The sequence below is a fragment of the Perognathus longimembris genome, chromosome 13 (genome assembly GCF_023159225.1).
Source record: "Perognathus longimembris pacificus isolate PPM17 chromosome 13, ASM2315922v1, whole genome shotgun sequence".
In the NCBI taxonomy this organism is placed as follows: domain Eukaryota; kingdom Metazoa; phylum Chordata; class Mammalia; order Rodentia; family Heteromyidae; genus Perognathus; species Perognathus longimembris.
In genome coordinates this window covers 63,218,755-63,235,665 of record NC_063173.1, presented here as the reverse complement: position 1 = coordinate 63,235,665, position 16,911 = coordinate 63,218,755, and the positions used below count along the sequence as shown (strand labels likewise).

Below are 16,911 nucleotides of genomic sequence, written 5' to 3'. Positions count from 1 at the left end.
CCTCAGCGAGAAGAGCGAAGGCTGCCCGCCCCCCCCCCCCCCCCGTCCAGACTGCGGGGGATGGGTCGCCCTTCCACCCCATCCTCAGAAACACTCACAGAACACAGGCATCTACTTAGAATATTTATTTATCATTACATGACAAGACACAAAAATTACAACTCCTTAAAACTCTTCAAAAGAAAAAAAATATAATTCTGTAAGCAGCAGCAGCAGCTTTCAAGGTACAGATACGTCGGGAAGGGGCAGCTCCCTGGAGCAACCGTGGACTGGGGGCTGGACCTGAGCCCCAGGTAGTGTCACTGGGAAGGGGCCTCCACAGGGAGGGCTAGGTTTGGGGACACAGCACCAGCACTTCAGGATCAATCACCAACACAACCACATGGCCAGGGCGAGGAGGGTGCTTGCCTCAATTCACATGGATACAGGACTGGGGGGGCCAGGGGTTTAAACAGAGGCCTAGAGAGCAGGGCTGGGCACCAGCAGAGCAGGCGGCCCCAGGGTCCATACTGGCCCGTATGTCTTCCCTTCCCCTTTCCGGGGGCGGGTGTCTCAGAAGAAAGGCTGAGGGGAAAAACTGGGGGATGAGGTCACTAGAGGAGGTGAGGTACACACAGCCCACAGAGCAAACAGTGCCTGGCCGCAGCACAGCAGCAGGAGAGCAGCGGTATCGTCTCCGCTCCGTCCCGAGCAGCCAGATCAGCTGAGGGCAGGGAGGCACAACCTGCCCCCCACAACACAGGCGCACAACAACACATCATGGGGCCTAGGTCCCACCTTCCGTGGAGGGCCTAGGAGCCAGCAGAAGTTCCCAGTGTGTGTGTACACCTGTGTGTGGGGGGGGTGGGGGAGGGATCTGGGAGTCAGAACTCAGTGTGACCCCCATCAACCTGGAAAACCTGGGCTCAACATGGGGCAGGAGACCCTGTCCTCTGGTTCTTCTTCAAGGCTGGCCTGGGAGGCAGAGCAGAGTCCTGGCCAAAGTGAGAAGAGCAGCAGGGGTGGATGGACGGATGGACAGAAGGACGGGTAGAGACACACCGATGCAGCAGGTTAAATAAATAGGCTTTTTCACTGGGGGTGTAGGGGGGGTCCCCTTTGTAGACCAGGATAGCCTAGGAGACAGGAGCTGGTGGACTCAGGGGTAGGGTCAGCCTGCCCAGCCCGGGCCTGGGGACCCCAGCCCAGAGACCAGCTCTGTCCCTGGGGGTCTTCAGGCCAGGCAGGACTGGGTCAAGGACTGGCTTGAGGAATGTACAGATTTCTGCATTTTCTACATAAATAAGACATTGATCCCAACGGTTTTCTCTTCAGGACCCCGTGGGGCCTTTGTGTGTGTGCCCCCCACATGGACCCTGCCTCCCCTCTCCTGCCTCCCTTGTGATGAGGCAGGGCGAGGTGAAACATTCCTTCACTCAGGCCCGGGCTGACAGCCCTTCTTCGTCCCCAGCTGAGGGGCCGGGGTGGCCCTGTGGACTCAAACCTGGGGGCTCTGCAGCAGCCCCAGCAGGGACTCGGCAATGCCCAGAAAGTAGACCACCTGGGCGATGCCAAACAGCGGGGCGATGACGAGGGCGCGGCAGTAGGCACCCTTCAGAAAGGCCGAGGGGCCCTCGTGCCGCCAGATCTTCCTGTGGAGGAGGGAAGGTCAGAACTCGCACCCAGCCCGGGCCCCAACCCCAACCGCGGGCCCCAGACCAGGCCCACCTGGCACAGTCCAGAAACCCCGAATAGGTGTCCTCGTTGATGCCTCGCTGCAGTGACTGGAGCCGAGTCTTCACCACTACGAGGGGGCGTCTGAGTCAGGGCAGGAGCCCCCCGCCCCAGGGTCCCACCCCCGGCTGGGGGCCCCGGCTTCCACACTGACCGTCACAGGGGTTAACCGCCACGGCAGCCGCACTCCCGGCCGCACAGCCGGCTAGGAAGGACACGTAGAAGGGGGACTTCTCCTCCGATGCCGGGCGGCCCAGCTGGTTCAGGTTGGCAAAGAGGGGGAAGTAGACAACGGAGAAAGGGACATCCCTGCGGGAAGCGAGGAGGTCATCCTCACGGAGTGAGGCGGCGCGGCCGGGGCCCCCTCCCTCCCGCCCAGCCCTCCCACCTGAGCAGCGTAGCCCCCAGTCCCTTGTAGAGGCCGGCGATGCCGCGGCTGCGAAGCAGGTCCCGGGTCAGCTGGGTGGCCGTGGGCCGAGGAGCGGCCGGCGCCTCCACGGGGGGCTGGGCTCCCCCCTGGGACGAAAGCTGCGCTTCCCCAGCCAGAATCTTCCTCTGGGCAGCTGGTGAGAAAGGTTCTGGTCTCTTACCGCTGCCCCCCCTCCACCGGGGCGTGCGCGCGTGTACGTGTGTGCAGGAAGGAGAGTACGGCGGCCGCCCCCCCCCCCCCCCAGCCCCCTCCGCCCCTCACCGATGCGGCCTGCGTCCTGCAGCTGGATCTTCAGCATCTCCATGGGTGTGGTCACAATCACCTGGCAGGTCCCAGCCCCGCAGCCCGCCAGCATTTCCTTGGGCAGAGTCAACTTCTGCCTGCAGGCGGGGGGGAGGGAGGGGAGGGCCGTGAGGGCCATGGGGGTGCTTACCAGACTTGGCCTAGAGGGGGACAGTGGTGGAGGTGGCGGGGACCCCGGGCGAGTGCAGCTTGGGGGCCAGGGCCCTGCGGCCACAGGCTTCACAAGCCCGCAGGCCTTCCGTGCAGGGGCAGGGGAGGGCGGCGAGGCCGTCCCCTCCCACAGAAACGAAGACTGCGGGGATGGGTGCCCTGAGAAGGAGCCACGCTCGAGCCTCATGTGCTAGTCGTGGGGTAGCTGGCTGGTGCCCCCCCAGATCCTGGCAGCTGACTTGGACTGGGGCTTTGCACCTCCCCACACAGGAGCAGGAGGCTGCCTCCAAGGTCAGGGGAACAGAGTAAGGCCCAAGGGCTGGACACCCGGGGATCCAAGGCAAATCAGCCGGCTGCGGTGACAGAGATCCCCAGGACCACGCCAGTGCTTGTCAAAGGCCTGTCCCCGGGGACCGGGGACCCGGGCAGCCAGGCAGTCCCACCCCTCACCCATCCTTCGAGAGCTGGTGACGGAAGAAGTCATTGGCTGCCAGCTTGATGGCCTTCTCTGGGGTCACCAAGGTCAGGTTCACTGCGGCTCCTGTGGGGATGCGGGGGTCAGACAGGCCTGGGAGACACGGGCAGGTTTGGGGGGGTAGATGCGCCCAGGAGCTGGGCCCAGGGAGGCTCCGGGCCAGCACTGGCCTCCCAGTTGGCAGAGCCATGCCCAGCACTCCCTGGCCGCCGCCACCTGCCCTCTCACCCACATATGGGCTCCTCCTGTGCCAGGCAGCCAGGCAGGGCCACGCTGTGGCCACCTCCCCCCTCTGGCACGCTTCCCCTCCCCCCCCATCGCTTTCCCCTGCGTTCCTCCTCCATCTGTCACCCAGTGCTGGCAGGACAGGCTTACCCCGACACAAAGGCAGTGGGGATCGGACCCCCAGAGCCCACGGGGAGGCCACCCTGACGCCCGCTTCCTGCGAGACAGAAGGTGCCCTCGCTGGCAGAGACGGAGCGGGGGTCAAAGCTCAGGAGGCAGTGGACAGCTTCTGTCCGTGGTCGGTGCCAAGAGCTCAGGGCTGCACAGCACCCAGGAAAATCCAGGCTCGGGGATTGTGATCTAAGCTCCTTTGTGGAAGGCCCCCACCATTCCCAGCCTCTAAGCACAGACGTGGCTGGGCCAGTCCCGGAAGGCAGGGGCGGCCTCAAGTCACAGGGCTGGGAACACAGATCCTGCCACACCGGGCATGACCAGGTGAGGGGCCGGGACCTTCCACTCAGCAGAAATCCAACCCCTCCGACAGCCCAAGGCTGGGCTCCGGGCTCAGCACCCCAGGACAGGCCCACATTCACACAGGAAGCACAGGCTACCGCCCCACCGCTACCCTCAGCCAGACCCCTCCATCCAAGCCTCACCCCGGTACATGCCAAAGTAGCCCTCCGAGCGGATGGTCTTGATGAGACAGTCAGACCTGCAACCGAGGGATGTGATGAGCCAGAGGCCATCCTGACACTGGACGCCCCACCGCCATCAGGCCATCGGAGGTCAAGTCAAAAGCGCAGCCTGGACAGAAGCCCCCTCAGGCCCGTCCTGCCCTCCTTTATCGGGGCCGGGGGCGGCACGGGCGGGGCGCGCGGAGGTGGAGACCACACCCTGCCCACGTCAAGCCCGGCACTCACATGCTGGCGTACATGCGCTGGCCATTCTGCTGGTTCTGCAGGCGCGTCTTGGCCAGGTCGATGGGGAACACGCAGGTGACCCCAATCAGCCCCGCGATGCCGCCATTGATGAGCTTGGCCGGCAGGCTGCGGGTGCAGGGGCGGGGTGTTAGCACTCATTTCCTCCACCACAGGGCCCGGGGCGAGGCCAGACCCCAGCCCAAGTGCAGGCTGACCTGATCTGCTTATCAGCCATGGAACTCGGCTCTGGGGTGATGCAGGCCAGGTGGAGGACCGGCGGGGGAGGGGGAGGGGTGGCGGCGGCGGCCGGGGCTCCGGAGGCAGAGGGTGGGGGGCACCCAGGGGGAGGGGCGGTCCTCCACCGTTAGGGGAATGTCCAGGTGTCGGCCACCTGGAAGGGAGAGGGGGCAGAATCAGAGGGTGGGGCCACCCCCACACAGTCCCCCCAACCTCACCACCGAGCCCCTCGGCCCAGCCCGGCCCGAGCCCCCCCACCCCCCGGGGAGAGGGATGCGGGGGGGGGGGGCACCCATCCCGCGGCGGCCACCTGCTCTCCCCTCCGTGCCTTCCCAGGGCAGGACCGGGCAGGGCGGCGGGGCCTCTCCACCAGCCAGCCTCTCCCACGCACGCACACGCGCGCGCACGCACACGCTCACGTGCGCACGGGCAGGCTCCGGCTTTTAAAGGGCCAGGTGCTTCTGGGCCGGTGGTACCTCAACCCCGGACGGTGCCCCCATCCTCCTCAGGATGGGACCTGGGGTGTCTCCCCTGCAGCCCCGGGGCCGCTTCCCTTCCGGGGTTAAGGCAATGACCGCCCCCTCCCGCGGCAGCCCACCCTGCGGTGCGGGCGCGGGCAAGCTCCCCTCACCCATCACCACCCCATGCCCATCCGTGCCCCCCACCCGGCTCCTCCCCACCTCCCCCGGGGCTTCACTCCCTGCCAGGGTCACAGGACCTGGGGGGCCACCACGGTGCCTGGCACGAGGAGGGGGCCACCCCTTTCCACTAGCAGCAGAGTGGGGGGTCGCGAGCCAGCCTGGGGGTGGGGGGGCCCTGCGGGCAGGAAGCTGTGGGGCCTCTCCGGTGCCCCCCTCCCCCTGGGGCCCCCCAGAGGTGCCTGACAGCGGTGTCGGGCAGGCCAGCACCCCCCCCCCCCGCCCCATGCCGGCACCCAGGAGCCCCGGGGGTACCCGGGAGGACCTGTGACCTTCACCTCGCAGCGCTCCCCGAGGCTCCGCGGTGCTCGCTGCCCCCGGTGTGCCGCTCACCCCGAGGCCGGGCACTGGGATCACCGGCTCCCGGCCGCGATAAGCGATGGGGGGGGGGGGGGGGCTGCCGGGATTGGCGGAGGGGCGGGGCGGGGCGGGGCGGGCCCGGGGGACTTTCTCTTTCGCTTTGGGCAGGCACAGGCTCCCCGCAGCTACAGCACCGGGGAGCGCGGGGGTGCGACCCCTCCGGGGGGCCCAGACGCGGCCGTGGAGCCGGGGACGGGGCCGAGCCACGTGGACGCAGCGCGCCGGGCCGCCGCACCCTCCCCCGGGGCACGCGGTCGGCCGGCGGCCCGGGGGCTGAGCCTGGACCTTCCGGGACGCCCGGAGGGCGGGGCCTTCCTCCGCCCCGCACGCGGGTCACCGGGCCGCGCACAGGCCCCGCTCACCTGGCGGGTCCAGAGGGCAGGCGTGGGCGCCGGCACGGGCGGCGCCCTTTGCCCCGGGGCCCCCGGGCTCCCCGCCCCAGCCCCAGAGGAAGGGCCTGACCTCTGACCCCCGGCCGGGGTTCCCCCTCCCGGGTGTGGGAGCGGAGGGAGCGGTCCCGGGGTGGGGAAGGGGAGCGGGGAGAGCGAGGCCGGCACGGGGAGCCCAGCGGCGGGGGGCGGGGGGGGGCTCCGCCCGGACACCCGGTGGGCCAGACCACCTTTCCTGTCTGCATCCCCGGACCTCCCCCTGCTTCTGCGCACGTCGGGACCCCCAGCACCCCGTCCCCGCCTTCCTCAGGTGGGTAAACTGAGGCCACCCCGCCTCTCCCCCGACCCCGGGGCGAACTGTCACACGGAGGGGACCGGCCAGCTCGCTCCGCCCACTCCCCCGGAAGGCGCGGGGTCCCAGGGCCCCCGGCTCCACTTTCCCCGGCCGGCCCGCCCCGTCCGGCCAGCCGGGGACCCAGAGGGGCCTCCGGCCCGCAGACAAAGGAGGAGCGCGCTGGGGTCTGCCCGGCCCGGGCCCGCGCTCGGGGCTCGGCTGAACTCGGGCCCACGGGCCTGAAAGGGCCCTCGGCTTCCGGCGGGGTCTCCGGCCCCCCCACGGCCCGGCCCCTTCTCCCCGAGGGGACACGTGTGCGGGGAGCGCGCCCGGGCCCGGCGCGGCGCCCCACGCCGATGGGACTGCGGGCCGCCGCCCCCCACGGCCCGGGCCCCTCCGAGCCGCCCCCTCCGGGCGGCCGCCCCCTCCCCCGGGCGCCCCTCGCCCGGAAGGACGGCGGCGAGCCACCCGGCGGCCACTCACCGCTCTGCCGCCGCCCTCGCCTACCCGCTGCACCGCGCGCCGCCGCCGGCGCCCGGGCGGGAGGCGCCCCCGCCCGGCCCCGCGCCCCGCCCCCCGCAGGCCCCGCCCCCCGCAGGCCCCGCCCCCCGCCCTCCGCAGGCCCCGCCCCCCGCAGGCCCCGCCGCCGCCCGGCTTCGCGCTCCGCCCTCGCCCCGCCCCCCGCAGGCCCCGCCCCCCGCGAGGCCTCCTCCCCTCCAGGGCCGGGCCGGCGGGGTCTTGGGGGACCCGAGGGCCTGCGTGTCCCCCACCCCACGGGCACCACGGCTCACGGCTGGAGCAGCGGCAAGGCGCGGTGACTCGGAACGTGGTGACTTTTTGGGCCAGCCCTGAACGGACAGCTACTTGTAGAGCGGCTCCCCCTATCTGGAGATCCAGACCACAGGAGGGCAACGCCAGGGCAGAGGCGCCCAGCAGGGGACGGCCCCCCCCCAGCACCTGGGCACCCCTCCCTCCCACTTCCTCTCCGGCCCAGAGATAAGCCAAACTCCGAGCTGGCAGACAGAGCAATGTTGGTTTGTGCACACAGGGCTCTGCCTCCGCGCAGAGCAGAGGCATGAGGTAGGGGCGCGGGTCAGGGCCCAGGGCTGCCGTGCTAGGCCTGGACAGGCTGGGAGGGCTGCAGAGTGGAGGCGCCCGCAGGGTCCTCGGGGGCCAGGCCCGTGCGCCGGATGCTGTCCTGATACTTGTGGCGGCCAAGCTCCAGGACGGCACGAACCTCCTCAGCCACATCCTGCCGGTCACTTTGCTCTAGGGCCTTCACCAGAAGCTCCACGGCCCCTGGCTGTCCCGCTTGGCGCTCAGCCCAGGAGAAGAGCATGTGGCGGATCTGCCCATCCAGATCATCCCTTGGGGAGGGAGGAATGACAGAATTCCTGTCTGGGACCACCTGCCACGCTCCGGCGCTTGCTTTTCCCCCAAGAGGGCCGGAGGTGGCTGGGCCGTCCTTCCCCGCTCAGCGTTTGTTCTGCCTCCCTTCCCTGGAAGAAACACCTGCCACTAACAAGGAGGAGGCGTCCTGGGGAACTGTGGCCAACTCCTGCGCCACAGCAGGGGCTCACCGGAACTCGTGTCGGATGCGCTGCAGGGCGCGGTAGGGCAGGCCCAGGTGCAGGGCCACCGTCGGCCAGTCGGGACCCAGGCGCCCGGCCACGCTCAGCAGGTTGCTCTGAGTCAGGAAGCCGGTCTCCGCGTTGCCCAGGTTCAAAGGCGCCAGGGAGAGGCCGGCTCCCCGCCTGTGCTCCCCAGCCCCGCGGAGTCTCTGCTGGGAGGAGAAAGTAGTTAGGCTGGCCCCACCCTGACACCCCCGGTCACCAGGAGGGCTCTTCCCCTCCGGCTCCCCCCGTGGCTCCGCACCGGCAGCTTGATGGGCAAGGTGGCGATCCACAGGGCATCTATGCCCTTCTTCTGCCGGGCAGCCGCAGCTTCCGGGGGCACCTCTGCAGGCACTGAGCCACGGTAGAAAGACACCTGGGAAGGGACCCGGTGAGGCTCAGAGCTCCGGCCACTGCACGGGAGCCTGGGAGGCCCAGCCTCCTCAGCCCACCTGGCCGCGCACAGCCTGGGCCTCCCGGTCCAGGGTGGTGCTGACATACACCTCCTTCACGTTCTTCAGGTGTGAGTAGAAGACGAAGCAGATCCTGCCATCCACACAGTCTGGGCGGTCTGGGGGGGGGCGGGGCGGGACACGGGACAGACTCAGCAGGAGGCACAAAAGGGCCAACCCGAGGCCCTCCAGGCAGGAAGCCCTACCCGCGTCCACATCAATGCCACGCTCAAAGGCGGCGAAGAATTTCTCTCCCTCAAACATCTCCACGGTATCGGAGGGCTCGGGGCCCCGGTAGCGCTCCAGGAGCCGTCTCAGGGTGGCGTCCACCTGTAAGGGGACCCACGGGACTTGGTGCCTCAGCCCTGTTCCAGCCCTGGCCTTTGGGTCATCCTGCTGCCCACCCGCTGGCCCACCTTGTTCCGGGGCAGACACTGCAGCAGGACTTGCTCGGGGTCCCGGCGTCTCTGCAGCGCGATGAGGTTCACTCGGTGCAGCCGCAGCCGCTCCCAGGCCTTCCGAGCCAGGCCCTCCACACAAGACTTGGTGGTGTACCACAGCCAGTACCTTCGAGGGAGGGCCGGAAGTGAGGTGCAGCTGCACAGCCCCAGGAGAGCGCTGACCAGGAGAAGCGTGTGGCCGTACGGTCCCGGGGAGCGGGCTGTGCGGGGCGGGGGGGGGGGGTACTGACCAGGAGAAGTGCGTGACCTGGAAGCGTGCGTACAGGTGGGTGAGCTCCAGGGCCACCTGAGCTGTGATGTCATCCCAGGTGGCTGTGGGAGGGGCCCGGTGCAGCAGGTGCAGGCGGGAGCGATCCACACTGAAGCCTGGACGGGAAGGGGCCGTGGGACGGGGCCGGGCTGCAGCGCCCCCGTCAGAGCTGGGCTCCTCGACCCTCTGGCCGCAGGCGGCCTGGCAGCCTCACCTGTGACGCCAGGGGGCAGAGGCAGCTGCACAGTGACGGGCTGGAGGAAGACGGGGGGCCCACTCTGGGACAGGCACAGCAAAGGGCTCACCGCAGCTTCCGGCTCCCCCAGGAGGGCTCGCAGCTCCCGGCCAGCCATGTGCACCACCTAGGCAGGAAGGTCGCCTGAGTGCTCACCGGTGGCCCGGGCCACCCGCTGTCACCCTTGGCAGTGCCCTGGCCGTACCTGCATGGAGACGTGACGAGGCTCCTCGGTGGCCCCGGGGGGGAAGGTGACCTTGACCCCAGGGTGACCAGAGGAGCACAGAAGTGTCCCCTCGGGTGGCACCAGGCAAGCATTGGACACAGGACGCAAAGCCACAAGAAACCAGGAGAAGTGGGGCACGTGGCAGCGAGCCCAGAGCCGCTGGGCATTGGGGGTGGAGAGACAGCGTCAGAGGGGGCACTTGGGGTGAAGACAGTCAGGGGGGCATTGGGGAGCGAAGAGACAGAGTCGGGGGCACGGTCAGGGCCGGGGCAGACCCCAGCCCGGCAGCCTCACCTTCGGGGCCTCCTCCTCCACGTGGGTCTCCAGGTCACTCCAGACGCGGTCACTGCGGGTCCTGACCACCACCTCGCGGCAGCGCCGGGCGCGCGGGGGCACAAAGAGCAGCCACAGGCTCACGTCCTGCGGGGCGACGGCGGTGTGAGCGCCGGGGCCGGCCCTTCCCGGGTGGGGCCGCTCCCCGCCTGCACCCCGGCCCTGCCTGCTGGAAAGCCAGCCCGTGGGGCTGCAGCTCCAGGACGCGGCTGAGCAGGAGGTCGTGGGGGCCCAGGGAGACGAGGCCCGGCTCCGGCAGCCACAGTCGGTAGTGGATGGTGACCGGGGTGGTGATGGCCCCCGCCGGGAACTGCAGGCGGACACCACAGGCCAGGGTGACGGAGCAGCCGTGGGGGGTCACCGGGAAGCTGGGTGAGGAAGAAGGCAGTGTGAGCACAGACACAGAGGCTGTGGAGGGATCTGCTGCTCCCCCCCTGCCCCCGTCTCACACCTGTCTAAATCTGAGGTCAGGAACAGTCGGGGCATTTCTGGATCCTGAGGTGTACCTGGGCAAGGGAGGACGGAGCAGTTGGAATGGTGACAGTGCCAGTACCCTCCCTGCAGCCTGCCCGTACCCCCGCTAGGCCTACCTGGGGGTGTCCTGGAGTCTGGAGAGGTCTCACCGAGAGGGTTCCCCTGCAGGCGCACAAAAGGGGCGTCCAGAAGCTCGGGAGGCAGGTCCCGGAGCTGGTTGTCCCTCAAGTCGAGGTGCATGAGCATGGGGAGGTGGGCCAGACCCGCAGGCACTGAGGTCAGAAGGTTGCTGTGCAGAACAAGCAGCCGCAGGGACCGGAGCCCAGCTGTAGGCAGGCGCTGGCTTAGGGCTGGCGACAGAACTGCTTGCCCCCCCCCCCCCCAGCTCTGGGGCACCACAATAGGACATTCAAGCTTCAGACTCTCGGGAAGACTCTGCCCCACTGCACAGAGCTGCAGGTGAAGTCTCAGAGGCCAGGGAGGGCAGCCAAGGGGGAGGCTTCCAGGAGAGAAGTCTCACAGGCCAAGCTTATGTGGCAGAGAAGCAAGGCCAGAGCCCCAAGGCTACGGGGTGACAGGAATCATGGTGGGAACAACAGCCCGGCCGGGTGTGTCCCCCCTCAGGCCTGTCCCTGGCTGTGTTGCGTTCCCCCTGCCCCAGGCCTGTCCCTGGCTGGGATATGTCCCCCCCCTCCGGCCTGTCCCTGGCTGTGGTGCGTTCCCCCCGCCCCAGGCCTGTCCCTGGCTGGGGTATGTCCCCCCATCCCCCTCGGGCCTGTCCCTGGCTGGGGTGTGTCCCCCCTCAGGCCTGTCCCCGGCTGTGGTGTGTTCCCCCGGCCCCAGGCCTGTCCCTGGCTGGGGTATGTCCCCCCATCCCCCTCGGGCCTGTCCCTGGCTGGGGTGTGTCCCCCCTCAGGCCTGTCCCCGGCTGTGGTGCGTTCCCCCCGCCCCAGGCCTGTCCCCGGCTGGGGTGTGTCCCCCCATCCCCCTCGGGCCTGTCCCCGGCTGTGGTGTGTTCCCCCCGCCCCAGGCCTGTCCCTGGCTGGGGTGTGTCCCCCCATCCCCCTCGGGCCTGTCCCTGGCTGGGGTATGTCCCCCCATCCCCCTCGGGCCTGTCCCTGGCTGGGGTGTGTCCCCCCATCCCCCTCGGGCCTGTCCCTGGCTGGGGTATGTCCCCCCATCCCCCTCGGGCCTGTCCCTGGCTGGGGTATGTCCCCCCATCCCCCTCGGGCCTGTCCCCGGCCTCCCTTAAGTGGTGCACAGCTGCTACTCACCGAGGGAGGCTGGGAGGCTCCGCAGTTGATTGGAGGCCAGATTGAGCTCCTGGAGGCTGCTCAGTCCTCCAATCTCAGGAGGCACAGCGTCTAGAAGGTTCTCAGAGAGATCTAGGCGCTGCAGCATAGAGAGAGAACCCAGCGCCGTGGGTAGCCTCTGCAGACAGTTGTGTGTTACCGTGAGGAAAGTGAGGGTGGGCAGGGCCCCCAGAGCCTCCGGCAGCTCTGAGAGGCAGTTGTGAGAGAGCAGGAGGGCACCCAGGCTGTGCAGCTGCAGGACACAGGCTGGCAGGGTCTCCAACTTGTTGAAGCTCAGGTCCAGGTGGGCCAGGTGAGCCAGGCCACTCAGACCTGTGGGTAGTGTGGTCAAGGCACCTCGGAGACAGGCACCCAGGGGTCCCCGGTGTTGCCCTCCTGGAAGTGAGGGCAACAGACGTAGCTGTTAGAGTCAGGGTCCTTGCTGGGCCCCGCCAGCCACAGAAAGCTGCTCAGAAGGCACAGGTCTCTGTCCACTGCCCAACCAGCCAAGGAAACCATGGAGAGGCAGATGGAGGGGAGGCAGACGGAGATCTCAAGCTTTGTTGTCAGCATCACCCGTGACCTAATCCAAGGGCAGAGGGGATCTGCATAGCGACCCCCTAACCTAGAAGCCAGAGCCCAGACAGCCTCAGTTTGGGGAGGAAGATGTCTGGGCTCTGGAGAGGGACGGGGAGCAGAGTGGGGTCCACATCTGGGAAGCAAGGAGGAAAAGCCAGGAGCTAATCCTGTGACCGGCGCTGCCTTTCAGACCAAGAAGCAAAGGGAGGACGGAACGGAAGGACGGAGCCAGCGACAGGGCCAAGGTCGGGAGCAGGAAGGGGTTCTCACCTTTGAGGACAAGGGAGCGGAGGTGCAGCAGGCTCCAGGGCACCTGGGCCAGGGTGGCCTCCAGCAGCCCAGGGTCCTCGTGGGTGCTCAGCCGCAAGAACTCCACCTGCCGCAGCGGCAGGGGGCGCTGGGCACAGAGGTGCAGCAGCCTGCGGCAGCCCCCGGGGTACAGGTCCAAGTTCAGCTGGGTCCCCGGGAGGAGAGGCAGCGGCCCGGGCCCGGCCTCCGTGGTCTCCGCAGCATCCTCTGCCGCGGCGGCAGCCTCCTCCAGCGCCGCATCCATCGCCCCCCGCGGGTCCTCGGGGGCCAGGCATGCCCCAGCTCGCCGGGCAGGCCTGCTCAGGCAGGGCCCGGGAGGCTGCGGAGGCCGGGAGGGGGGGAGGGAGGGAGGGCGTGAGCGGGGCCCGGGCCACGCCTCGCCAGCTGCCGGAGCCCGGAGCCCCGGCGCCGGGCCCTCGGAGGCACCGAGCTCGGGGCCGGGGCTGGACGGGGCTGGCGAGACCCGTGACCGCGCAGGCGCTGCGTCCTCGCCACCGACGCCCTGGGGGTGCGGACCCCCGGGCGGCGCGCGCCGGGGGGGACCGGGAGCGGGGGCCGGAGCCGGGCCACGTGGCCCCTGGCCCGGCAGGTGGTCCGGGCGGACCCTCGCCCACCCTGGGGCCTTCACCCCCGTCGGCTCGGGCGGGGCCCCGAGGCCCACGTCCGCATCGACGGCCGGGGGGGGCGGGGACCTTGAGGTCCGGGGGCCGCGCGTGGCCGCCGTGCGCACAGTCGGCGGGGCGCGGGCGCGGGGCCCCGCGGTGGGGCGTCGGGGGGGCGTCGGTGGGGCGCGGCCCCGCGTACCTGCGCTCCCGGGGCGCCCGTCCCGGCGCGCGCCGATTCCCGCCGGCCGCGGCCGCGCCGCGCGCGCTTCCGGGCGGGCAGCGGCCCCGCCCCGCCGGCTCCGCCCGCCGAGGTCCGCGGGCGGCCCGGGTCGCTTCCCGCCGCCGCCGCCGCCGCCGCCGCCGCCCGCACCCAGAGCGGACCGGGGCGCTGTGCAGCCGCCCCCAGGCGCAGGCCCCGGAGCCGGCACGAAAAGCAAGGGCCGGGCGCCGGAGGCTCATGCCCGAAACCCTAGCTGCCAGCAGGCTGGGATCCGAGGGTCCCAGATCAAAGCCAGCCCACGCGGGAAAGCCTGTGAGACTCCCGTCTCCAGCAAGGTACAACAACAACAAACAAACGAAGCCACAAGTGGAGCCGTGGCTCAACTAGTAGAGCGCCAGCCGTGAGCAAGAGAAGCTCAGGGACACACACACACTCACACACACGCGCGCGCACACACACGCACGCCTGGAGAGCCGGGGGCCTGTAACCCTAGCTGCTCACAAGGCTGAGATCTGAGGATCAGGATTCAAAGCCAGCCAGGGCAGGAAAGTCCGTGAGACTACTAATTCCAATTAATCACAGAAAAAGATTTCAGCAAAAGGGCCCAGGAACAGCGCCCAGCTCTGATTTCAAATACTAACTAGTACCAGCAAAGCAAAACAAAACATAAAGGACTGGAGGCTGGAGGCATGGCTCAGATAGTAGGCTGCCTGTCTGGCCAGTGTGAAGCTCTGATTTCAAATACTAGTCCCATAAAAGAAAAAGCCCCACAGGAATTAGCCATAAAAAGGAGGGTAATTCAGTAATTCTTTTTTTCTTTCTTTCTTTCTTTTTGCCAGTCCTGGGGCCTAAATCAGACTAGGCACTGCCCCTGAGCAAATTTTGCTTAAGGTTAGCACTCTATCACTTGAGCCACAGTGCCAGTTCCAGCTTCTTCTGTGTTTAATTGCACACTTTCCTGCCCAGACTGACTTTGAACTTCCATCCTCAGATCTCAGTCTTCTGAGTAGCTAGGATTACCTGTGTTGAGATACCCAAGCCCAGCTAGGAGTGGAATTCTGACATATTCAAAACAGGTAAACTTCCAGACATACAGGGACAGATGATTCCATTTGAGTCCCTAAAACAGTCAAATCTTATGAACAGTCGGGTGCTGGTGGCTCATGCCTGTAATCCTAGCTACTCAGAAGGCTGAGATCTGAGGATCACAGTTGCCAGGCTGAAAAGTCTACATGAGACTCTTATCTCCAATTATCCACTAAAAAAAAGCTGTGGTGCTGTGGCTCAAGTGGTAGAGTGCTAGACTTGAGCAAATAGGAGCCCAGGGACAGTGCCCAGGCCCAGAGTTCAAGCTCCATGATTTTTTTTTTTTTTTTTTTTTTTTTTTTTGCCAGTCCTGGGCCGTGGACTCAGGGCCTGAGCACTGTCCCTGGCTTCTTTTTGCTCAAGGCCAGCACTCTGCCACTTGAGCCACAGCGCCACTTCTGGCCGTTTTCTGTATATGTGGTGCTGGGGAATCGAACCCAGGACCTCATGTATACGAGGCAAGCTCTCTTGCCACTAGGCCATATCCCCAGCCCCCAAGCTCCATGATTGACAAAAAAAAAAAAAAAAAAGTCTTAGAAACAAGAATTGTAAATGCCAGGCAGAAGCCAGGGTGTTTATTGTTCACTGGGTATAGTTTCAGTTTGGGATGATAAAGTTCAGAGGTGGGAAACTGCTTTTGCCTACAAATTGATTAAAAGCAGGAAAAATGCTTGGCATTTTGCAGGCAGTCATTTTGCAGTCACCTTGGGTCCCAGGAAACACAGGCCTGAACTGGATGAACCTGATTGATTATGTGTTTATGACTAGGAACTAAAACTACCCCCAAAGGAACAAATATTCCTTCTCAGGACAGACCACTATCAGGCCAAAATGCCTCCACTCATGCCTGTGACAAAAACTACCTATTTATCTCTCTCCCTATTGAGCCCAGTTCTTTGTATATGTGTATTGAAGTCTATACTCATGTCAGTATCTGGAAGATGGCTGAAGACACTGAAGTTTAAACTGGAGTTTAAACCCCTGTATTGAGTAAAAAGGAACGATAGTAACAAAAAACGCCTCCTTCCTGTCCTTGACTACTTTCATGTGGTCCTGGGGCTTGAACTCTTAGCATCCTCTCCTGTCTAGAGATCTACTTGAACCTTGCCTGCACTTAGCAGGCATTACCTCTGGTAATTAATTGGAGGTTGAGTCTCAAGGATCTGTCTACCCGGGCTGACTTAGAGCCTCAGATTTGACTCCAGAGCTACTATTATCAGTCTCATGGGTGTCTGACCCATATATATCTCTATTTTGATAAAGTGGCCAGCTAATTCTGACATATAGAGGAACAGGAGTTTGGGCTAGGAGTCTAACTCGTTTCATGATGGGTTGCACAACTTGTATGCAGTTGAACAGTACACTTAAAATAACAACGGTGACACTGGGGAGTAAGTGTGGGCTCATAAACAGGCATATGACGCACTTCACACACGCAGAGAAGCATGTGTGCTACTTGGAACTGGTCTGGCACTGGCTGTAGAACCCAACCTCTGCAAGCTTCTGTTCTTTGGCATGAGCCTAGCCTGGTGAATCTTGGCAGGACCTGCGGCTCATCTTTTGGCTCAGTCACTGGCAGAACAATTCAGCCCAGGGCCTCCAGTAAATGTTCGGCTCTTAGCCTTCCTCCAACAAGAACAAAACCTGCCAGGCGCTAGTGGCTCACGTCTGTAACCCTAGCTATTCAGGAGGCTGAGATCTGAGGATCACTGTTCAAAACCAGCCCGGGTGGGAAAGTCTTTAAGGCTCTCATCTCCAGTTAACCACCAGAAAACCGGCAGTGGCTCAAGTGGTAGCGCGCTAGCCTCGAAAGAGCTCAGGGTCAGCGCCCCGGCACCGAGTTCAAGCCCCACGAGCGACAAAAGGAAGAAAAAAAAAAAAGAAAAAAGGCAAAAGCTGCGCTCAGCGCGGAGCCAGCTCCCTCAGGGTCCCAGAACACAGCGTAGTTCCCAGGCAAAGGGGTGAGTGGCCGGTGCTCTTCTCCACGCGGCCTCCGAGGCCCGTCCCACGCAGGTCAGTGGGGCCACCCGGCCCGCACGCGGCCGGCCACACCGCGCCGGGGACGGTAAGCTGTCCTCCGGGCTCCGCACCCCACTCGCGACCCCCCCGCTCCACCCCAGGCCCCCGTGCTCGGACCCACAGGGCAGGGCGCGAGGGGCCACCACCACTGCTCCGGGGCGGCTGGCCCCCGGGCCCAGGCCGGGCCGCACACGGACCCCGGCCAGCTCCTGCGGCCGGGACCGGGGAACCTCGGCGGCAGCGCAGCCCACGTGCAGCGCGCACAGGCCGGCGGCGCGCCTGCGCTTCCTGTGGCGGTGCACCATGGGACTCGCAGTCCGCCTGCAGATGCGTTCCGACCGCGCTGTATCTTGGGAACTGTAGGCGCCGCGTGGCACGCTGGGGGCGACAGGCGCCGAAGGAACGAGCCGCATCCCGCGAGCCCCTCTCCTGCCACCACGAGCTCGAGAGCTCACTCTCCCCACGTTAGACAGGCCTGTTCCGGTCCCGCAGCAGACTGGCCCGGAGCAGGCACCCACAGACC

The 16,911-nt window shown here is 66.3% G+C and overlaps 2 protein-coding genes across 6 annotated transcripts; both read right to left on the bottom strand.

Annotated features, from left to right (window-relative positions):
• Window positions 1–110: 110 nt before the first annotated feature.
• Slc25a22 (solute carrier family 25 member 22) lies at window positions 111–4,656 on the bottom strand. Of its 2 annotated transcripts, none has more exons than XM_048359458.1 (9): window positions 4,432–4,656; window positions 4,217–4,342; window positions 3,953–4,008; window positions 3,047–3,164; window positions 2,405–2,523; window positions 2,102–2,276; window positions 1,868–2,022; window positions 1,708–1,783; window positions 111–1,631 (listed from the first exon to the last, which is right to left on the bottom strand). In XM_048359458.1, exons 1-9 carry the CDS (start codon window positions 4,449–4,451, stop codon window positions 1,478–1,480), a joined length of 999 nt encoding a protein of 332 aa, XP_048215415.1. In that variant the 5' UTR covers window positions 4,452–4,656; the 3' UTR covers window positions 111–1,477. The 2 variants fall into 2 exon arrangements, with proteins under 2 accessions (XP_048215415.1, XP_048215416.1); XM_048359459.1 differs by having other exon boundaries at window positions 3,047–3,137; window positions 4,432–4,607.
• A 2,576-nt stretch (window positions 4,657–7,232) lies between these two features.
• Window positions 7,233–16,846, bottom strand: Pidd1 (p53-induced death domain protein 1). Of its 4 annotated transcripts, none has more exons than XM_048359455.1 (16): window positions 16,653–16,846; window positions 12,420–12,777; window positions 11,553–11,966; window positions 10,395–10,604; window positions 10,256–10,310; window positions 9,971–10,172; window positions 9,766–9,891; window positions 9,451–9,630; window positions 9,225–9,372; window positions 8,991–9,126; window positions 8,716–8,866; window positions 8,506–8,629; window positions 8,300–8,418; window positions 8,110–8,223; window positions 7,815–8,017; window positions 7,233–7,601 (listed from the first exon to the last, which is right to left on the bottom strand). In XM_048359455.1, the coding sequence occupies exons 2-16, from the start codon at window positions 12,700–12,702 to the stop codon at window positions 7,349–7,351; spliced, it is 2,718 nt and encodes a 905-aa protein (XP_048215412.1). In that variant the 5' UTR covers window positions 12,703–12,777; window positions 16,653–16,846; the 3' UTR covers window positions 7,233–7,348. The 4 variants fall into 4 exon arrangements, with proteins under 4 accessions (XP_048215412.1, XP_048215411.1, XP_048215413.1 ...); XM_048359454.1 differs by lacking the exon at window positions 16,653–16,846 and adding an exon at window positions 13,263–13,298 and having other exon boundaries at window positions 7,235–7,601; XM_048359456.1 differs by lacking the exon at window positions 16,653–16,846 and adding an exon at window positions 13,263–13,298 and having other exon boundaries at window positions 7,236–7,601; window positions 7,815–8,014.
• Between the last annotated feature and the right edge of the window lie 65 nt (window positions 16,847–16,911).